This window comes from Chiloscyllium plagiosum, unplaced genomic scaffold, assembly GCF_037043375.1.
Source record: "Chiloscyllium plagiosum isolate Xiang-an unplaced genomic scaffold, Cpla_swu_hap1 HiC_scaffold_29, whole genome shotgun sequence".
NCBI classification, from domain to species: Eukaryota; Metazoa; Chordata; class Chondrichthyes; order Orectolobiformes; family Hemiscylliidae; genus Chiloscyllium; species Chiloscyllium plagiosum.
The window spans coordinates 96,359,390-96,382,841 of record NW_028270167.1 but is presented as its reverse complement, the minus strand read 5'-3'; the positions used below and the strand labels follow the sequence as shown (position 1 = coordinate 96,382,841).

Below are 23,452 nucleotides of genomic sequence, written 5' to 3'. Positions count from 1 at the left end.
TGTAGATAAAGATGAGAGTTGTCCTAAGGGAAGAGTACTAAACTGGGCCAAGACGAGTTATATCAAAATTAGGCCGGAGCTCTGAAATGTGGTTTGAACACAGTTATTTGCAGGGCAGTCCACATTTGATATGTGGGAGGCTTTCAAAGCTAGGTTAAAGATAGTGTCAGAAAGGCATATCCCGTTGAAGGATAGGAAGGGCAAGATTCATGAACCGTAGATGACAGAAAAATTGTACGACCAGCCAAAAGGAAAAGGGAAGCATCTCTAAGATCTGGGCAGCTAAGAACAGAACAGGCGCTGCAGGAATATAGGAAGAGTAAGACTGGTCTTAAACGATGAATCAAGCGCTCTAAAAACGGTCATGAAATACAAATTTAAGGCGAATCCCAAGCATCTTATTGTTATATAAGAAGCAAGTGTGTAACTAGAGAAAGGATTGGTCCACTAAAGAATAGTGAAGGAAGGCTGTGTGTCGAACCTGAGAGAATAGGTCAGATTCTGAATGATTACTTTGCATCAGTGTTCACTGAGGAGAGGAGCATGAATCTTGAGATTAGAGGTAGAAGTTTGATTAGTCAGGATCACGTTGACATAAGTAGGAAAGAGATGTTGGGTAGGATAGAGGTTATTAATGTGGACAAATTAGCAGGACCAGATGGGCTCTATCCCAGGTTGCTGAGGAGAGGCGAGAGAGGAAATACCTGGGGCCCTGACAGATATATTTGTGGCATCCTTGAATACAGGTGAGGTGCTGGAGGACTGGAAGGTTGCGCGTGTTCTCCCCCTGTACAAGTAGGGTAGTAGGAATATATAGCTACAGACCAGTAAGCCTAATTTCGGTGGTGGGAAAGTTGCTGGAGAGGGTACTGAGGGATTGGATCTGTTTATATTTAGAAAAGAACGGGCTTATTAGTGACAGGTAACATGGTTTTGTGCGGGGGAGGACGTGCCTTACCAACTTAATAGAGTTCTTTGAGGAAGTGACCAAATTGATAGATGAAGGAAGGGCTGTTGATGTCATATACATGGATTTTAGTATGGCGTTTGATAAGGTTCCCCATGGTAGACTAATGGAGAAAGTGAAATCACATGGTGTGCAGGGTGTTCCAGCTAGGAGGATAAAGAACTCGTTGAGAAACAGGAGACAGAGTGTAGTAGCTAGAGGGAGTTTCTTGAAATGGAGGAAGATCATCAGTGTTGTTCCACAGGGTCAGTGTTGGAGCCACTGTTTTTTGTGATATACATAGATGATCCGGAAGAGGGCACCGTTGGTATTATCAGCAAGTTTGCAGATGACACGAAGATTGGTGGAGTAGCAGAAAGCATAAGGGACTGTGAAAAAATACAGGAGGATATAGATAGACTGGAGAGTTGGGCCGAAAAATGGCAGATGAATTTCAATCCAGACAAATGTGAGGTGATGCATTTAGGCAAGACTAATTCCAGAGCGAATAATATGATGAATGGAAGAGCCTTGGAAAAAGTTGATGGGCAGAGAGATCTGGGAGTGCAGGTCCATTGTACCCTGAATGTTGCTGCACAGGTGGACAGAGTGGTCAAGAAGGCATATAGTATGCTTTCCTTCATTGGGCGGGGTGTTGAGTATAAGAGCTCAACTAGCCTCTAGCCTACCCAACATCTCTTTCCGACTTATGTCAACGTGATCCAGACTAATCAAACTTCTATCTCTAATCTCAAGATTCATGCTCCTCTCCTCAGAGTCATGTTAAAATTGTACAGCACGTTCGTTCAGCTGTATTTGGAATACTGTGTTACAGTTCTGGTCGCCACCATTACAAAAAGGATGTGGACGATTTGGAGAGGGTGCAGAGAAGGTTTACGAGGATGTTGCCTGGTATGGAAGGAGCTAGCTATGAAGAGAGGTTGAGTAGGTTAGGTTTATTTTCATGAGAAAAAAAGGAGATTATGGGGAACCTGATTGAGGTCAAGAAAATCATGAAGGGTATCGAAAAAGTTGATAGAGACAAGCTTTTTCCCAGGATGAAGGATTCCATAACGAGAGGTCACGCTTTCAAGGTGACATGTGGAAAGTTTAAGGGGGATACACGCGGTAAGTACTTCACACAGAGGGTGGTGGGTGTTTGGAACGCGTTGCCAGCATAGGTGGTAGAGGCAGGTACGGTAGATTCATTTAAAATGTGCCTGGACAGATGCATGAGTAGGTGGGGAGCAGAGGGATACAGATGCTTAGGAATTGACCGACAGGTTTAGACAGTACATTTGGATCGGCTCAGGCTTGGAGGGCCGAAGGGCCTGTTCCTGGGCTGCAAATGTTCTTTATTCTTTGTTTCATTTACAAGGGCGGGGGGCACAGGCTCAATGTGAGATGGTGAGATGTACGAAGGAGTTTTTGATGCAGAGAGGAGTAGGAGATGGCTATGCACTGCCAGAAAAGGTTACTGAAGCAGTCACATGGGCGACATTTCAGAGGCATTTGGATGGTTATAGGAACTGGAGGAAATAGAGAAATACGGACCAAATAAGGGATGACGATTTGTTTTTTTAGTTCAGAGAGGACATGATGATTGGCAAAGGATTGGAAGGCTGAAGGGCCTGTTCCTGTGCCGTACTTCTCTTCCCTTTCTTAAGAATCAATGTTGGGGAATAATCTGAGAGATAACAATGGTGTCGTAATATCTGTTGTAGAAGAAGATTTGAAATAACATTTCTGAGTGGTCTTTGGAATTTTTAGAATTTTAGATCCCCGAGTTGTTGAAACATTTGAAAGTGAAATGAAGGAATGAAAACACATGGCTAGAAGAAATACCAAGGGGAAACACAACATAAAGGAGTGTGGGAAATCACGAAGGTCGTTCTCAACATGAACAATTGTGAATAATCGGCCTGATCGCTGTCACTACGTCACAGACAAGATTGAGAAAGTGAAAAACTCACGCTGCCCTAATTACAAATATGGCCTTCTGAAAGAACAGGAACACAGTTTCCCAAGAAACTACAAGGCTCACCAAAGCCATCACCTTCACTCAGTCAAAGCATAGTGGGGATCTCATTTAATATGTTCCCACTGCCTGCAGCCACTACATGCTTCAGTCACAATGTCTCAATTCACACTGAGTCACTCCGATCCACTGCACCTCATCCCTACGTTTTACACATCTCAGTCTCTACATCCATATCGCCTCAGTCACTAAATCACATTGTCCCAGCTACCAAATCCCATTCACGTCTGTCACAACATCCCACTTCGCTCAGTCACTCTATTACACATCTCAGTCAAAATGTCCCACACGTCTCAGACACTGTAGCGCAGTCTGCTCAGTTAGTACATCCCACTTCCTTAACTCATGAATTGTATTCCCCTCAGTACCTATCGATTCACCACAGTAATTTAATCAGTTTGCTTGATACATCTTCTGTTCATCACAGTTATTCAATCGCACTACCATCATTCAAGAACACGCAATTCCCTCTGTCACTGCATCCTTCATCCCTCAGTCACTGCAATCACTTCCTTCAATTTCTAAATGGCACTACCCTTAATCACGCCACAAAACTAATTTCAGACATGATATCTTACACACAGGAGCCACTAATCCTACACACCTCAGTCATTAATCCCAATATCCACCTCAAATGACATGACAACTTCCTCTGTCACAATATTCCAGGGCTCTCAGTCACTACATTTCACCACCATCAGTTAATCCATCGCTCTCTCCCCTCATTTATTGTTTCCAACTACACTCATTCACACTACTGAACATCACTCCCTTAGTCACTGCATACCTCTCTTCTTAGTTAATACTCACTCTCCCCTCAGTCAATACATTTCACTTCCGTCACGGAAGTCACAAGTTTGCAGTTCTTGAACTCTCAGTCTGACCTGTTCTTCTGAGTGATATGTGCCGTGGTTCACAATTCAGAGCTCTTGTTCTAATACATTGTATCAGAGTACATCACACCTTTTCCACACTGCATACCGACCTACTGAAGGACAGACAGAGTCCTTGGCACAACATTACAGCCAACTGTCAGACCTATTGGTGATATTGCTTTCAATGTCACAAAAATACCCATTGGAAAACATCCAGTCCGACTAAGAGAGGATTTAAAAATCAAATTTGGGGTATAATCCGAATATCAGTACTCCCTTGTGCAGAAGATGCAACGGTTTGGATGACAATCTTTCAGAGGATGATGGAATTATTTTACATGCAGTTCCATAACTTGTTGGAAATTTGGAACTACAATAAAAGAATGCAAGAATCTCTGGGAGTTACAGAAAAGAGGAGCACCACATAATGGTGGGCATGATATCATATCTACCATAGAGTCATAGAGATGTACAGCATGGAAACAGACCCTTCGGTCCAACCCGTCCATACTGACAAGATGTCCCAACCCAATCTGGTCGCACCTGCCAGCACCCGGCCCATATCCCTCCAAACCCTTCCTATTCATATACCCATCCAAATGCCTCTTTAATGTTACAGTTGTACCAGCCTCCACCAATTCCTCTGGCAGCTTATTCCATACACGCACCACCCTCTGAATGAAAAGGTTACCCCGTAGGTCTCTTTTATATCTTTTCCCCTTTCACACTAAACCTATGCCCTCCAGTTCAGGACTCCACGACCGCAGGAAAAAGTATTTGTCTATTTATCCTATACATGTCCCTCATAATTTTGTAAACCTCTATAAAGGTCACCCCTCAGCCTCCGACGCTCCAGGAAAAACAGCCCCAGCCTGTTCAGCCTCTCCCTATAGATCAAATCCTCCAACCCTGGCAGCATCAGTCTGAATATAGAGAAGTGTCCTGGATACCTGGCCTAATTCCAGGCACTTCATCAAAATTAGAACAAAAAAATGCAAGCATCACCCAGTCCTATCTGCATGATGACAACATCCAAACAATACGTTCAAATTCCAAGGCTCGTAACGTTAGACATGTGCCATTAACTTCTATTTCAAACAATCAACGCGGACAAGTCACAGTAATCAACATACAATATTCATAGCCGATGATTCCAGTGAATCCTTTCATTCCGTTCCCTGTGAAGCCTTAATTACGCATCTCCCAGAAATCACAATCCACAGAAGTCATTGAAAAAAGTCACAATACCCCGCACTTACTCCGTACTGAAATGTTCGTGAGGAAAAGAGACAGTGTTTGACGTAATGTTACAGATATTTGTGGAATGTATCTGAAGTAGTGTTTGCATTTTTAACGTCATGAAAGTATCAATCGGAGATGTATAGTGTTATTCCAACTAAGAGGCAATTAAGCAATTAATTTTAAAGTATAATCGGAGAGATGTGATCAGAGTGGTGGATTATGTGTTACAAAAGATGGAATGAATTTGGAAGACGATTTCTCAGTGAACTTTGGGGATTTTATACCTTCAGATCCCAGAGTTGTTGGAAGTCTTCTCACTGCAAGAAAGAAATGCAAATATATCTAGGAGTCACATGAAAAACGAACATATTAATTTAGTGCTCAAGACGTCACAGCTGTCCATTTCAAAAAAAGACCAATCCTGAAAAAAATGTTTTCTCCCTGTCAATATATTTCATTTTGGCTGACAAAGTGCAAGCATCACCCAGTCCTGCTGCATAATAAGAACATCAAAAGGAATAGGATTCTGTTTTAAGGCACTCTAATTCATGACATCTGCAATTGCATCCCATTTCAAAGAGTCAAATTTCACAAGTCACACCAAAATGAAATTCTACTCGCAATAGTCATTGGATTTTCCTTCTGGCAGTTGGGCAACATATTCATTTCAGTGACTTCATTGCACCCTTCCTAGTAACTTTACCTCACACATTCATTCAAAAAAAAATCACACTCCCTTTCGGGCATGCATCTTACAGTCAGTGCCCTGAATTCAATCCTGCATCTATTTGTGGATCTAACTGAAAGTGAGATTGCTTTTAACTTCATGAGAGTGTCAATTAGAGAGTTAATGTGTACTTTCGACTGAGAGGGAATATATCAAGGAAATTTGAGGCATTATCAGAAAGATATAAATCATGCAGTTTCTCCACCTGATTCAGCACTTAACATATTCCGCCACAGCTAAGCACTAAACGCTATGGCAGTCCCAGTCTATGTCGTAAAACTTAAAATCTCCTACTATAACAATCCAATTGCTCCTGCAAGTTTACCCAGTGTCCATGCATATTTGTTCCTCTATTGCCCGTTGGCTATTTCGGGGCACACATTTCAACTCCAGTAATGTCACTATCTCCTTCTTACTTCTTAGCTTCACCCACAAAGCCTCACTGGGTGATCCTTCAGGTATTTCATCTCTGATTACTGCTGTGATACTTGCCTTAACAAAAATGCAAATCCCATTCCCTTCTTTCCACCACTTCTGTTCCACCCAAACCACCTGTACCCTGTCACAATACGCTGCTTGTGTTAATTGCTATGGCATAAAGAATACATTTCAGCGATTCAGCTCTGGCTGTTACCTGTTTCTGCCGTCACTGCTCTGTTTGATGATGAACCTTCCATCGGCTTCTGAGTTGAATATGTCGTGTCGTCCCCATGTTCAGCAGTGTTTGGATCTGAAGGAATGGAGAATGATTCAAAGACGGAACTCTTTAATTCAGACATTTTTCAATGATTCCCAGCATGCCATGTATCACATGGAGGCAAGAATGCAATAGTATTTTCACTGAGTTATTAATCCAGAGAATCTGTGAATGCTTTGGAGATCTGTTTTCAATCTTCACACTGCAGATGGTGGAATTTTAAATCGATGAAAAATAATCAGATCTACAGGAACGTTACTGACATCCCACTTCGCTCAGTCACTCTATCACACTTACCTCAGTCACAGCGTCCCACACGTGACAGTCACTGAATCGCAGTCTGCTTAGTCATTACATCCCACTGCATTAGCTCACGAAATTCTATTCCCCCTCTGAACCGACAGATTCGCTGCAATCATTTGATCCATTCAATTGACACACCACCTTCCACTCGCCTCAGTTATTTAATCACACTACCATTACTCACAAACACGCAATTCCCTCAGTCACAGCATTTTCCATCCTTCAGTAACTGCATAACGCTTCCCCCAATGTCTAAATGGCACTACCCTCAATCACATCGTAAAACTAATTTCAGACATGACATTCCAGACACAGGAACAACTAATCTAATTTACCTCAGTCACGGCTCCCACTCTCCTTCTCAAAGGACATAACAGCTTCCACTGTCACAATAGTCAACTGCTGTCCGTCACGATATTTCAACAGCATCAGTTAATCCACCTCTCTCTCCTCAGTCACTCAATCACCCTCCCCTCATTCATTGTTTTCAACTCTGCTCAGTCACAACATCAGACTACTGAACACCACTAACTGGGTCACTGCATGCTGTGTAATTGGAGAGATGTGATCAGAATGGTGGGCTATATGTTACAAATATGGAATGGATTTGGAAGACGATTTCTCAGTGGACTTTGGAGTTTTTATACCTACAGTTTCCAGAGCAGTGAAAGTCTTGTCACTGCAGGAAAAGAATGCTGATACATTTAGGAGTCACATGAGAGAGAAACACAACAAATTAGCGGTCAAGACATCACAGCTGTCTGACCCAATGTAAAGACCAAACCTGAACAATTGGTCTTTTCCCTGTCAATATATCACAGGCTAACAAAATGCAAGCATCACCCATTCAGACTACATGATAAGAACATCAAAGGAATAGGATTCTGTTCAAGTCACTCTAATTAGCGACATCTACAATTGCATTCCACTTCAAACAGTCAAACTGCACAAGTCACACCAAAAAAAATTCTATTCCCAATAATCATTAGAACATATTCTCAGCAGTCGATGCAATACATTCGTTTCAGTGACTTCATTGTACCTTTCAAAGTAACTTTGACTCAAACTTTCATTAAAAAAAATCACACTACCTTTCGGACGTGCATCTTACACTCAGTGCCCTGAATTCAATCCTGCATCTACTTGTGGATCTAACCGAAAGTGTGATTGCTTTGACCTTCATGACAGTGTCAATCGCAGAATTAACGTGTACTTCGACTGAGAGGGAATGTATCAAGGAAATTTGAGGCATTTTCAGAGAGATATAAATCATAGAGATGCCCCAACCTGGTGCATAAAATGCAGCAGATTTGGAATAGAATCTCACAGTGGACTTTGGCTCAATACTGAACACAAGCCCAAAAGTGCAGACTCGAAAACGTCCCGTGCAACTGCAACATAGCTTCCAACGTCTATACTCAATACCCTGACGGATGAACACCAACGTGCCCAAAGCATTGTTTAACGCCCTGTCTACCTGTGACTACACTTTCAGAGAATTGTGCATTTGAACCCCAAGGTCCCTCTGTTTCACTGCACTCCTTAAGGCCCTACCATTCACCGTGAAAATCCAACATTGATTTGATTTTCCAAAATGCAACACCACACACTTCTCTATATTTAACTCCATTTTCCATTTCTGAGCCCACTTCCGCGGATGTTCAAGGTTCTGCTGCCAAACATCCTCACTGACTCTTTTAGTGTCATCTGGAAACTTGCTAATCATGATTTGTACATTCTCATCCAAATCATTAATATAGATAACAATCAGGATTGGGCCCAGCACCGACCCCGAGGCCTTCCGCGATTCACAGGTCTCCAGTCCGAACAGCATCCTTCCACTATTATGGTCTGCTTCCTATCATGAAGACAAGTGTGCATCAAATTGCCAGATTCTTCGAGGTTCCATGCAATCTAACTTTCCAGAGCAGCCGAGCAAGTGGGACCTTATGAAAGACCTGACTGAAATCAATATAGACGAATTCAACTGTCTTGCTATCGTCAATCCTCCTGGTCAATTCATCAAAGGACTCTAACAAATTTGTGAGGCATGATCTCCCACACACAAAACAATGCTGACTACTCCTAATCAAGCCCTGCCTTTCCAAATTCACGTATACATTATCTCCCAGAATTTTCTGAAGGAACCTATCGACTCCAGATGTTAGCATTATTGGTCTATATTTCCCAGATTTTTCTTTGCAGTCCTTATGGAAACAGAGTACGACATTCTTTACCTTCCAGTCTTCCGGGACCTCACCCGTGGCTAATGATGATGCAAAAGGTATCAGCTGGGTCCTTCGCAATTTCTTCTCTGGTCTCCTAAAGTCTTCTTGCATATATTTTGTCAGGACCAGAAGACTTATCCACCTTCACACATTACAGTGAATACAATATCACCGCTGCGCTGAGAAGGAATGTCCCCAAGACATGACCGCAAATTTCGCCCAGTTCCAAACTCTTTCTCCACAGTAAAAATAGAGAAGTATTCATTGAGGCCCTTGCCCGTCTCTGGCACTTCCAAACAAACATGTCCGCTCCTTGAGGAGTCATATTCTTTCTCTAGTTATTCTTTTTCCTTTAATACACCTAAGGAACCTCTTTGGATTCTCCATAATCCTCTTGGCTATTTCGTGCCCCTTTTCGCCCTCATGATTTCTCTCCTCAGTAAACTCCTGTTTTCCCTATATCCTTCTAGGAATTCCCTTGATCCCAGCTGCCTGTAACTGAGCCATGTCTCCTTTTTTTCTGGTCAACGTCTCAATGTATCTCGAATTCCAGGGTTGCCTATTCCTGCCAATCTTGCCCTTCACTTTCAAAGAAACATATAGACTCTAACTAGCTGGCTTTTAATGGACTTCCACTTGCCGTTCCCTGCAAATAAACTCCTGAAAATCCTGTTCAATTCCATCAAAATTCGCCTTCCCCCAATTTAGAACTTGATTCTGGGGACCAGTTTCGTCCTTCTTAAGAAGCAGTTTTAAGGTCAATAGAATGATAGTTACTGATCCCAAAGGGTTCCACCTCTATCACTTTAGTTACGCTGTCCTGCCTTATTTCCCAAGAGTCGGTCAAGATTTGTCCCTTGTCGAGTCGGAACTCTATATTCAGATTTTGAAATGTTTTCTGAACGCACTTAACAAATTCCACCCCATCAAACACTAAACACTATGGGATTCCCAGTGTATGTCAGAAAAATCAAAATCTCCGACTACAGCAATCCAATTGCTTCTGCAAGTCTCCCCAATATCGCGGCATATTTGTTCCTCTAATTCCCATTGACTATTTGGGGGCCTAAAATACAACCCCAGTAATGTCACCATCCCCTTCTTATTTCTCTACTCCACCCACAAAGCCTCACTGTGTGATCCCTCAGTTATTTCATCTCTGATTACTGCAATGATACTCGCCTTATACAAAAATGCAAATCCCATTCCCTTCCTTCCACCACTTCTGTCCCACCTAAACCACCTGCGCTCTGGCACATCACACTGCTTTTATTCATTGATATTGTGTAAAGAATATTTTTCAGCGATTCGGCGCTGGCTGTTACCTGTTTCTGCCGTCACTGCTCTGTTTGATGAAGAACTTTCCGTCGGATTCTGAGTTGAATTTGTCACGTTGTTGTCATGTTCAGCTGTGTTTTGATCTGAAAGAATGGAGATACAGTATAAGAATGATTCAAAGTTGGAACTCTTTAATTCAGATATTTCTCAATAATTCCCAGCGTGCCATGTATTTCATGGAGGCAAGAGCCCAGTAGTATTTTCACTATTATTAATTCAGATACTCTGGATACCTGGTTTCAAACCTTCAATCTGCAGATTGTGGAATTTTAATTCGATGCAAAATAACATATTTGGCATGAAGAATCTATTGATGGTCATGCAACCATGTTAATTTCCTGGAAAAATGACGCCACTGGCTAATTAATCTCTTTCAGGGAAAGAAACCTCATCTGCTCTGAACTGCAAGTGCGTTCAGATCTATAGCATAGTTCTTGACATCCCACTTCGCTCAGTCACTTCATCACACTTTTCTCAGTCACAAGGTCCACACACGTGTCAGTCACTGTATCTCAGTCTGCTTAGTTATTACATCCCACTGCATTAACCCATAAAAGTCCATTCCTCTCGGTATCAACACATTCACTGCAGTAATTTAATCGATTCGCTTGATGCATCACCTTCTGTTCACTTCAGTTATTCAATCACACTACCATCACTCACGAACACGCAATTCATTCAGTCACTGCATATCGCTTCCCTCAATCTCTAAATGGCATTATGCTCAATAACAACGTAAAACCCATTTCTGATATGATATTCTACACAGATGAGCCACTAATCCGATTTACCTCAGTAACTACATCCCACTCTCCACCTCAAATGACATGACAGCTTCCTCTGTCACAATTTTCCACTGCTCTCAGTGACTACATTTCACCACCAGCGTTTTCTCAAGTTCACACTCCTCAGTCACTTAATCTCACTCCCCTCATTCATTGTTTCCATTTACGCTCAGTCACAGCATCACACTGCTGAACACCACTAACCTGGTCAATGCATACCTCTTTTCTTAGTCAATACGTCATTCTCCCCTCAATCAATACATCACTCGCCCGTCAGTCAATACATTTCACTTCTCTCAGTCCATGCATCGCACTTCCCTCAGTCACTCTGTCACATCCGTCACACGATTGCAGTCCACGAACTCTAAGTTTGGCCTGTTGTTCTGAGTGGTATGTGCTGCGGTTCACAATTCAGAGCAAGAGTTCCAGTAAATGGTGTCAGAGTGTATCACGCCTTTTGCACAGTGTCCACACTGCACAGCAACTTACTAAAGGACATAGTCCTTTTCTAAATCTTATAAGCAACAGTCAAACCTATCAGAAGGTGTTATTGTTTTCAATGTCACGAAAATATCGATCAGAAAACATCCAGCCCGACTAAGAGAGAATTTAAAAATCTAAATTGAGGCATAACCTGAATATCAGTGCTTTGTAGTGCAGAAGATGAAACGGGTTTGGAAGACGATATTTCAGAGGACGTTGGAGTTGTTTTACCGACAGCTCCATGACTTGCTGGAAGTTTTGCAAATGCAATAAAATAATGCAAGTATGTCTCGGACATACGGAACAGAGGAGAACCAGACAATTGAGGGCATGACATCTACCAGTCTCAATATAGAGAAGAATCCCAGTCACTACCTCAAAATGAGAATGACAAAATGTAAGCATCACCAAGTCCTTTTTGCATGATGACATCATAGAAAAATAGGGTCAAATTCCAAGGGCGTAACGTTAGACATGTGCCATCAACTTATATTTGAAACAATCTACGCGTACAAGTCACAGCAATCAACATGCAAACCCCTCCGCCCAATAATCATTGCCGATAATACAACTGAATCCTTGCAATCCGTTCCCTGTGGTGCCTTAATTACGAATCTCCAAAAAGTCTTTCCACAGAATTAATTGAAAAAAGTCACATTACCCCGCACTTACTCTGTACTGAAACCTTTCTAAAGTACAGAGACACTCCTTGATGTAATGTTACCGATATTTGTGGAATGTATCTGAAGTAGTGTTTGCATTTTTAACGTCATGAAAGAATCAATCGGAGATGGAAAGTGTAATTCCGACTTAAAGGAAATTTAACAATTAAGTTTGAAGTATAGTTGGAGAGATGTGATCAGAATGGTGGACTATATGTCATAAATATGGAATGGATAAGGAAGACGATTTCTCAGGGGAGTTTGGAGTTTTTATACCTACAGGTCCCAGAGCTGATGAAAGTCTTCTCACTGCAAGAAAGAAATGCGAATAGATCTAGGAGTCACATGAAAGAAGAACACAACTAATTAGCGGTCAAGACATCACAGCTGTCTGTCTCAATATACAGACCAATTCTGAACAATCGGTGTTTTCCCTGTCAATATATCACAGTTATGCTAACAAAATGCAAGCATCACCCAGTCCTGCTTCATGATAAGAACATCAAAGGAACAGGATTCTGTTTCAAGGCACTCTAATTAGCGACATCTCCAATTGCATTTTGCTTCAGTCAAATTGTACAAGTCACACCAAACAAAATTCTATTCACTGTAATCATTAGAACATATTCTCGGCAGTCAGTGCAATATATTCATTTCAGTAACTTCATTGAACCTTTCCAAGTAACTTTACCTCAAACCTTCATTTAAAAAAAATCACACTCCTTTTCTGGCGTGCATCTTACACTCAGTGCTCTGATTTCAATCCTGCAGCTACTTGTGGAGCTAACCAAAAGTGTGATTGCTCTGATCTTCATGACAGTGTCAGTCGGAGAATTAACGTGCTCTTTCGACTGAGAGGGAATGTTTCAAGGAAATTTTGACGCATTATCAGAGATATATAAGTCATAGAGATGCCCCAACCTGGTGCATAAGATGCAGCAGATTTGGAATAGAATCTCACAGTGGACTTTGGCTCAATACTAAACACAATCCCAAAAGTGCAGCCTCGTAAACGTCCCGCGCAACAGCAACATAGCTTCCAACGTCTGTACTCAATTCCCTGACGGATGAACACCAATGTACCCAAAACATTGTTCAACGCCCTGTCTACCTGTGAGTAAACTTTCAGTGAATCGTGCACTTGAACCCCAAGGTCCCTCTGTTTCACTGCACTCCTTAAGGCCCTACCATTCACCACGAAAATCCAACATTGATTTGATTTTCCAAAATGCAACACCACACACTTCTCTATATTAAACTCCATTTTCCATTTCTGAGCCCACTTCCGCGGATGTTTCAGGTTCTGTTGCTAAACATCCTCATTGTCCGTTTTAGTGTCATCTGGAAACTTACTAATCATGGTTGGTACATTCTCATCCAAAGCATTAATATAGATAACAATCAGGATTGGGCCCAGCACCAACCCCTGAGGCCTTCCACGATTCACGGGCCTCCAGTCGGAAGGGCATCCTTCCACTATTATGGTCTGCTTCCTATCATGAAGACAAGTGTGCATCAAATTGCCAGCTTCCTCGAGGTTCCTTGCAATCTAACTTTCCAGAGCAGCCTCCCAATTGGGACCTTATGAAAGACCTGGCTGAAATCAATATTGACAAGGTTATATGCCTTATCATCGTCAACCTTCCTGGTTAATTTATCAAAGAACTCTAACAAATTTGTGATGCATGATCTCCCACGCATAACACCATGCTGATGACTCCTAATCAAACCCTGCCTTTCCAAATTCATGTATACATTACCTCCCAGAATTTTCTCAAGTAACTTATGTACACCAGATGTTAGGATTGTTGGTCTATAGTTCCCAGGTTTTTATTTGCAGTCCTTGTTGAAACAGAGTACGACATTCGTTACCCTCGAGTCATCCGTGACCTCACCCATGACTGACATAGACTGGGACTGCCAGCTGGGTCGCCCGAAATTTCTTCTCTGGTCTCTTGAATTCTTCTTGCGTATATTTTGTCGGGACCAGAAGTTTGATCCGCCTTCACACATTATACTGCGTACAATATCACCTCTGTGCTGAGAAGGAATGTCCCCAAGATATGACCGCTAATTTCGCTCAGTTCCAAACTCTTTCTCCACCATAAACATAAAGAAGATGTATTCATTGAGGACGTTGTCCATCTCTGGCACTTCCAAATATACATGTCCACTATGCTCCTCGATGAGTCCTATTCTCTCTCTAGTTATTCTTTTTCCTTTAATATACTTAAGGAACCTCTTTGGTTTCTCCGTAACCGACTCACCCACGGCTATTTCGTGCCCACTTTCGCCCTCATGATTTCTCTCCTCAGTAAGCTCCTGTTTCTCCTATATCCTTCTAGGAATTCCCTTGATTCCAGCTGCTTGCAACTGAGCCATGTCCTTTTTTCTGGTCAAAGCCTCAATATATCTTGACTTCCATGGTTCATTATTCCTACAAATCTTGCCCTTCAATTTCAAAGAAACATATAGATCTTGTACTCTAACTATCGCACTTGAAAGGCCTTCCGCTTGCCTTTCCCTGCAAACAATCTACTCGAATTAAATCATGCAACTCCTGTGTAATTCCAGCAAAATTCGCCTCCCCCCAATTTAGAACTTGATTCTGGGGACCTGTTTCATCATTCTTAATAAACAGTTTTAAGGTCAATAGAACGATGGTTACTGGTCCCAAAGGGTTCCACCTCTGTCACTTTAGTTATACTGTCCTGCCTTATTTCCCAAGAGTCGGTCAAGATTTGTCCCTTCCCGAGTCGGACCTCTGTATACAGATTTTGAAATGTTTTCTGAACGCACTTCACAAATTCCACCCCATCTAACAATAAACACTATGGGAGTCCCAGTGTATGTCAGAAAAATTAAAATCTCCTACTACAACAATGCAATTGCTCCTGCAAGTGCCACAATATCCCTGCATATTTGTTCCTCTAATTGCCATTGAGTAATTGGGGACCTTAAATACAACCCCAGTAATGTCACCAACCCGTCTTATTTCTCTACTCCACCCACAAAGCCTCACTGTGTGATCCCTCAGTTATTTCATCTCTGATTACTGCGATGATATTCGCCTTATACAAAAATGCAAATCCCACTCCATTTTATCCACCATTTCTGTCCCGCCTAAACCACCTGGCACATAACTCTGCGTGTATTAATTGCTTTTGTGTAAAGAATACTTCTCAGTGTCACTGTTACCTGTTTCTGCCGTCACTGCTCTGTTTGGTGAAGAACTTTCTGTCGGTTTCTGAGTTGAATATGTCACGTTGTTGTCATGTTCAGCAGTGTTTGGATCTGAAGGAATGGAGACATAGTATAAGAATGATTCAAAGATGGAACTCTTTAATTCAGATATTTCCCAATAATTCCCAGCGTGCCACGTATTTCATGGAGGCAAGAACCCAGTAGTATTTTCACTGAGTTAGAAATCCAGAGACTCAGCGAACACTCTGGGGACCTGTTTTCAAATCTTCAAACTGCAAATGGTGAAATTTTAATTCGATGCAAAGTAACATATCTGGCCTGAAGAATCTACTGAATGCCATGAATCCATGTGCATTTGCTGAAAACAAATGACGCCACTGACTAAGTAATCTCTTTCAGGGAAGGAAACCTCATCTGCTCTGAACTGCAAGTGAGTACAGACCTACAGCAACGTTCTTGACGTTCATACACTCTGAAATGGCCTAACAATCTATCCTGTTGCACCAATCGCTTCGGCGTTTCACAAAGAAACAAATCCAGATGGATCGCCTGGCATCGAACGAAGCACTGGGAAAGATGATGGTCTAATAAGCCCTCTCACCCTGCAAAGTGCTCCTTACTAACACCTGACAATAGTGATAAATTTGCCAAAGTTATTTCACAGATTAGTCCGTTATTAGTCTAATCTTGCTTACATCGTCGACCGTGGAGACAGTTAACCAGATGTCACCACCGCCATCATAGATATGTCCTGTCCCACTTGCAGAGGTGGTGGCACAGTGACCTAAAATCAGAATGAATTTCACCTAGAAGTCCTCTGCATGGACACTAGTCCCTTACCTTCTTCTGACGTCAGATTAAACATGATTAAGAAAACTTATGCTGATTACCACAACTGAGGAATCAGGACTGCTACATGCTGCACAATGTATGGGATAAGCATCAAGTCAGGCAAGTATGCAAAATGTACAATGGATGTGTGGGGAATTGCAATATTCATCACCGACAGTGTGTTAGCAGTAGCACTGTTGATCGACCTGTTCGGGTCCAAAAGATAAAGCTGCTAGAATGGGGCCATGACAGGTGGTGAGGGGGTGAAATGCACTTGCTTTCATCCTTATCACTATGCCGACTGCAGATGCATCTGCACAAGAAAATATTGTCAAGAGTGACTACCGCATAGTTCTTGCCGAGACGAACTTAAAAACCATCCAAATGTGTTATCTGGCACTGTCACCATGCTAAATGAGACAGACTTCAAGCAGATCTAGCAATTTCAGGTTCGATGAAGCCCGGTCGGAGATCAACAGCAACAAAATTGTCTTCCATCAAAATCGGCACCATATTGTTGAGCATACTCCCCACTCAAACCTTTAAATAAAATGATGGAATCAAACTTTTTTCGTGGAATGTGCAGGATGGTACAGCCGGAGTAGCACCAAGCATACACAAAAATGCCGCATCAACAAAATGAAGCTGCAAAAAACGGCTACTTCAAGGGAGGGATGAGCGAGGTAGAATTGACTGGTAGATGAGCCCAGCATGAAAGGCAGTGAAACAGCAATGGCGAGAGATTCTGGGAGTAATTCAGGAGACACAGCAGAGATTCAAACTGAGGAAAACGAACAATGGTATAGGTAGGTTCAGGCAACCACAGTGACGAGGGAAGCGATCCCATAAACAATGGATCAGAAGTACCACATGCAGTGAATGGTGTTTTTACGTAACAACTCATTGCAGGAGGAGCCACAAGTACCCCCATCCTAAATGATGGAAAAGCACAACACAGTTGAAATCAATAGTATGAAACGTTTGAGGCGTGGTGGCTCAGTCGTTAGCACTGCTGCTTCACAACGCCAGGAACCTGGGTTCAATTCTTGCCTCAGGCAACTGTCTGTGTCGAGTTTGCACATTCTCTCAGGAAACTGTATGAGTTGCCGCCCACAATCCAAACATGTACAGGTTAGGTGAATTGGCCATGTTGGATTGTCCATCGTGTTAGGTGTATTCATCAGGGGTAAATGTAGGGTTGTGGTGGGATACTCTTCGGAGAGTTGGTGTAGATTTGTTGGGCAGAAGGGCCTGTTTCCATACTGTAGGGAAACTCATATCAGCATTCCCAAGTGAATTAGCCATCTTGGCCTCCTTCAATTATTCCCAGCATCACAGACAGAAGTTTTCAGGCTTCTTATTTACTCAGCACAGTGAAAAGATACTGTTGAAGACATTGGATATTGCAAAGCTACTGAGCTCTGAGACTATTCCGGCAATAGTAAGGAAGACGTATACTGCAAAACTTGCCGTACTCTAGCCATGCTCTTTCAAAACAATTCCAAATCTGGCATGAACACTGCAGTGTACAAAATTTCCTAGCTATGTCTCATCCACTAGATGCAGGACAAATCCCAAATATTCATTTTCTATCGCACCAGTCAACTCTCGATCTTCAGCAAAGTGATGGAAGGTGTCATCAACAGTGAGATAAAGCAGCACCTGCTCAGCAATAACCCGCTCAGTGACGCCCAGTTAACTTCCACCACAAAGACTCAGCTCCTGCACTCATTACAGCTTTGGTTCAAGACTGGACAAGAGGAAAATTCCAGAGATGAGGCGCAAGTGTCAAACCTTGACACTGAAGCTGCATTCGAATGAGTGAGGCATCAGAAGCATGTGCAAAATGGGATTTATGGGTATCAAGGTCAAATATTCTACTGCTTCGAATCAAACCTGTCATATAGAATTTGATTCTGTGGTTTGGGGTCAAACATCTTAGCTTCGTGGCGTCACTGCAGGGCTTCCTGGCGTTAGAATTTTCGGTAAAACTATCCTCAACATGTTCATCAATTACGTTCCCACCGTTTTAATGTCAGAAATGGGAAGTTCACAGATGACTGCATAATGGTCAGCTCTGTTTGCGACCCCTCAGACATTGAAACGGCCCATATTCAAATGCAAGAAGATCTAAATAATATCCCTGTTTTGACTGACATGTGGTAAGTAACACTCACACAAGTGACAAGAGATGACCAAGGAATCAGGGTGAAACGGTGGTTCAGTGTTTCGCACTGCTACCTCACAGTGCCTGGGACTTGGATTCAATTACAGCCTCATGAAATTGTTTGCGTGGTGATTGCGCATTGTCCCCTGTCTGCGTGGTTTCCTCCCACAGTCCAAAACTGTGAAGGTTAGATAGAGTAGCCATGGGAAATTTAGGATGAGAGACATTGGGTTGGGGTGTGTGTGTGTGGTTTGTGTGGGATACCTTCGGAGAGGCGGTGTGGACTCAATGGGCTTCCACACCGTAGGGATTCAATTATAGTCATCAAAAAGTAACACCGTCATCATTTTCCTTGTGATTCAATTCCGTTACCATGACTGAATTTACCGTTATTAGCATCCTTGGGGTGACTCAAATAGATTTGTCACTAAAAGGTGGCAACAATAAATCCAGGCTAGGAATTCTGCGGCAGGAACTCACGTTCTGACTCCCAGAAGACTGCTTAACACCTCCAAGGCGGTACTCAGGATGGAAGCAACATCAACAACGCTCAAGTATTCCTCTTGATTTGCATTACATCCAAAAATATCTGTCTCTCCACCACCAACATTCAGGAGCATGGTTTGTACTACTTACAAAATGCACTGCAGAATTCACTAAAGATCTTCAGACAGCACCTTTCAAACCCACGGCTGCTTCCATCTACACGACCATGGGAAGCAAACACATGGGGACAAGACAACGTGCAAGAATATGTCCCAGACAATCACCATCATTACTTCGAAATGCATCGCTGTGCCTTCACTGTCAAAATGCTGGAAGTCCCTCGCTATGGACATTGTGGATCATCCACCTACATACACACTGGAACTAATCAAGAAGCTGTTGCATCTCCACTTTCTCAAGGGCAATTAAGCCCGGCCAGTAAATGCTGGCTCAGTCAGCCACCCAGTTTCCCACGAATAACTGATACAAATATAATGCCGAGGCACAGTGCCTTTCCCGGATTTAATACCAGATACGAATCTATGTCCTTTGTGATTTTCCTGAAGAAACATTGACAGCAGTAATTGCTGCTGCTCGCTATAACTGAAAGAAAAACACTTCACCATCAGATCTTTTGCCTCTGCAGTAATTGTACGAAACGAGTGGGGACAAATTCATTTAAATCCCTGCTTGTGAGGCGGTCATTTTATTTTCAGATCCTACATTCTCTGTGGCATTTGTGAAATGTTCTCAAATGAATGTGGGAATGAGACTATGATTCGGAGATTAGGATTCGATGTGTCCTTTGAGTAAATGGCAGTACTGTGTTAAGACCAAGAAATGAGAGACTGAAACTTTGACAGTGTACTGTAGCTGGGAAAGTGAATTTAACACCACATAACGAAACAGCTCAGCCCAACACGTCCAACTTGCATTTATGAAATGGATGCAGTGAGGATGGGAGTAGAACATGGTGACTCAAGTGAGTGCAATGTAGTGACAGTGAAAAATGTAATATAATATCTTGGGACAGTGGGATGCAGTGATTAATGGACTGGGATGTGTTTTCTGACATGAGAGGGACATCAGAACAGATTGCAGAGTGATGTAGTTACTACAGTGAGCATGATACTGTTGTTGAGGGAAGTTAGAAATGTTCACCAGGGGAGTGTGAGGCATTGAGTAAGATGTGGTAGAATGTAGGAACTAAAGCGAATTGAATTTCATGGCTTAAGGGAGAGGAGTGCTTCGACTGAAAGAAGTTGGATTTTATGCCTTGGAAACCAGCATCCTGTTTCTTTGGATTGTTTCCTTTCATAATTAAGACAAGGAGGAGCTTTCACATTGCCAATCATTTCGTGCTGCAGTGGCTGATTGTTATATTTTATTTACATCTTCTCTGAGAGCAGTGACTTCCCAACTACATTATGTTCTCTTCCTCTTTTCAATTAACTCGGCTCACTTTCGTATATTTTATTTCAAAAGTTTCAACGACTCAGTGATTGGAAGTTCAAACTATTTCCAAAGTCATTGGAATGATATTTTCTTGGTGGAGTGTGACACCTCAAAGTTGCCCTTGTGAGTAACGTAAAAAGAGAACTGTACCTGTGCAGTAGGCAGCACAATGATGCAATGGCTTCAATTGATAAACAAAGTAACTGCTGCAGTTTTTGATCTTTATCTCATGGACCCAGTGACATTGATTTCTTTCCCAGTTTATACAAACTCTCCTGGTCACTTCCCCATCGGCCATGGTGGGATGAGAACCTGTAATAAGGTTTATCAGTATTGAAGGATGTAATTAATGTGAACAGTGCTGGACAGTGAACATCTGCCTAATAAATTATGAAATTACCCTGTAACCACGCTGTTCCACGTGTCGAGCAGTGATATGGTTGGACAACCACCTCTGGCATCTTCCATCCACCGGAGCTGAAACAGCAATCACAGAGAAAGCTAATGAATGGCAATCTGCCATAACAGCATACCCAATTAATGTTCCTTGATGTAACCATACTTCCCATCCCAAAGCCGGTTAACCTTCCTCAGACTCTCATCATAGTCATGGACCCATAGAGGTTGAGAGCATATGTAAAAAAAAGTCCTTTATCTCATTGTGTTACACCAGTCAAAAACAGTTTGAAAACCAAATTTTCAACGGCTTTTCCATCAACCTTCTTTGCTTTAGCATCGTAAGTACCCATCTAAGTATCTTTGTAATAACGTGAGAGGTTTTCACTTAGTCATCCTCATGGACAGTAAGCGCCAGATTACCATTATCTCTAGGCAAAATCATTTTTCCTCATATGCTGACTAAACCCATTACCCTAATTTTATGCCTCCTGGCCATTCATGTCTCCATCAAGGGGGAAAAAGAAAGGATATTCCTTTTGAGCCTATCTCTGAAAATCATAACTTCTTTATGCATTTTAATCATGTCGCCTTTCAATCACCTCTGCTACAAGGAAAACTGAAACGGTTGTTTACATCGGTTTTCGGAAATTAAAATATATAGCCCTGTCAACGGCATTTTAAATCTTTCCAACTCAAGTTACATTTTCTTGGAAATTTCTTCCAAACCATCTCCTGTACTATCACAATCTTTCGATATTGCATATTCCAGAATTCCGCACAGTACTCAGTGTGAGGTGTGAAAAAGATGTCGCCCAACTATTGCCCCGCCTGTATTAGCCTTTGAAATGTCCGTTCCAGGAAGGAGTGGTGAAAAGCATTTTGGATTTATTTGAGTTTGCATTTAATATACTCGTGACTGACAACAAGTTCAAAAGATACAGAGTCTGGATGGGAAAGATGACAATCAGACATAGAGTCGGAGTGGCATAGTGATGTACAAGACAGAAACAGATACTTTGGTCCAACTCATCCATGCCGACCAGATATACTAATCTAATCTAATCCTATTTGCCAACATTTGGCCCATATTCTGACAAATCCTTTTCATTTGTATAACCGTCCTGATGGTTTTGAAATGTTGTAATTGTACCAGAATCGATTACTTCCTCTGGCAGTTCATTCCAAACAAATACCACCCTCTGCGCGAAGAAGTTGCCCATTAGGTCTGTTTTCAATCTCTTCACTCTTCACCTTAAACCTATGCCGTCTAGGTTTGGACTCCTCGCCCCAGAAATAAAAAAGACCTTGACAATTGAAGCTCTGCATGCCCCTCGTAACGTTATAAATTCTATCTGTTTACCCGTCAGCCACTGATGCTTATGGCAACCAACATCGGGAGGAGCAGCGACACCTCAGTCGATCTATCTCTACTGCAAATTTAATCTGTCTGCTAATCTGCCATATTTCCAAATTCGGATGTAAGTCTGAATTCTTGTACACTGCATGTCTTTTGACACGGATGCTGTTAGATATCCTCAGCCCTCTTACGTTCTTGTAAACAATTTCCGAACTGCAGTTTTTCGCTGATCAATGGAAAGTCTGAAAAAAACATCGTGCAGGAAATAGGGTGTGTGGCCATAAGGGATGATAAGATGTAATCACTCCCAAGGATCGTTCCTCGTCATTCAATATGATCATGATTTGTTTGACATTCGTCATGTCCACTTTTCCTGCCTTTTCTTGAAACTCAAGATTCTCATACTCATTAAACATCTATCATCTCAACTTTAAAATGATACAAGACTCTTCCCCCAAAGATCACTTTAACAATCTATTCACACACATCTGAGAAAATAATTCTGTCCTGTTTTAAGTGTCAAATGGATGCCCCTTTAATCTTTTTGTATTTGGTGTGACATTAGATTCGCCCATGGTTGGCAATATCCTCAAAGCATTTACCCTGTCAAGCTGAATAAGAACTACATGCATTTCAATGAGATTACCTCTCAATCTTCGAAACTATGGCGAGTCCTGTCCCAATTCGTTTAACATTTGCTCATTAGAAAATCCCGCCTCATATCAGATAATCTTGTTAAACGACTCTACACTGCCTCGAATGAAAGGATACATCTCCAGAAAAAATGGAATCAAAACTGCTCACAGTACTACTGATGTTCTCTGACCAGCAACTTGTAGAATTGCAATAAGTCTTTCCTTCATTTATACGATAAACTCTTGATATAATGACAGACTTTCTGACCAGACTTTCTGATTACCTGCTGTCTCTGTTTGCTTGCTTTCTTTGTCTCGTTCATAAGAAAAGATGTGGGCGGCACGGTGGCACAGTGGTTCGCACTGCTGCTTCACAGCGCCAGAGACCCGGGTTCAATTCCTGCCTAGGGCGACTGACTGTGTGGAATTTGCACGTTCTCCCCGTGTCTGCGTGGGTTTCCTCCGGGTGCTCCGGTTTCCTCCCACAGTCCAAAGATGTGCAGGTAAGGTGAATTGGCCCTGCTAAATTGCCCATAGTGTTAGGTAAGGGGTAAATGTATGGGTGGGTCGCGCTTCGGCGGGTCGGTGTGGACT

The 23,452-nt window shown here is 42.2% G+C and overlaps 1 protein-coding gene across 1 annotated transcript in view; it reads right to left on the bottom strand.

The window, feature by feature from the left end:
• LOC122546902 (uncharacterized) overlaps nucleotides 1-23,452 on the bottom strand; it is a 54,681-nt gene that overhangs the window by 4,470 nt on the left and 26,759 nt on the right. The window contains exons 7-13 of the mRNA XM_087976594.1: nucleotides 20,868-20,944; nucleotides 20,618-20,779; nucleotides 15,523-15,618; nucleotides 14,227-14,241; nucleotides 11,830-11,911; nucleotides 10,382-10,482; nucleotides 6,463-6,558 (exon numbers count right to left, since the gene is read on the bottom strand). Of these exons, the coding sequence (XP_087832720.1) occupies nucleotides 6,463-6,558; nucleotides 10,382-10,482; nucleotides 11,830-11,911; nucleotides 14,227-14,241; nucleotides 15,523-15,618; nucleotides 20,618-20,779; nucleotides 20,868-20,944 (629 nt within the window). The remainder of the gene's footprint in view (nucleotides 1-6,462; nucleotides 6,559-10,381; nucleotides 10,483-11,829; nucleotides 11,912-14,226; nucleotides 14,242-15,522; nucleotides 15,619-20,617; nucleotides 20,780-20,867; nucleotides 20,945-23,452) is intronic.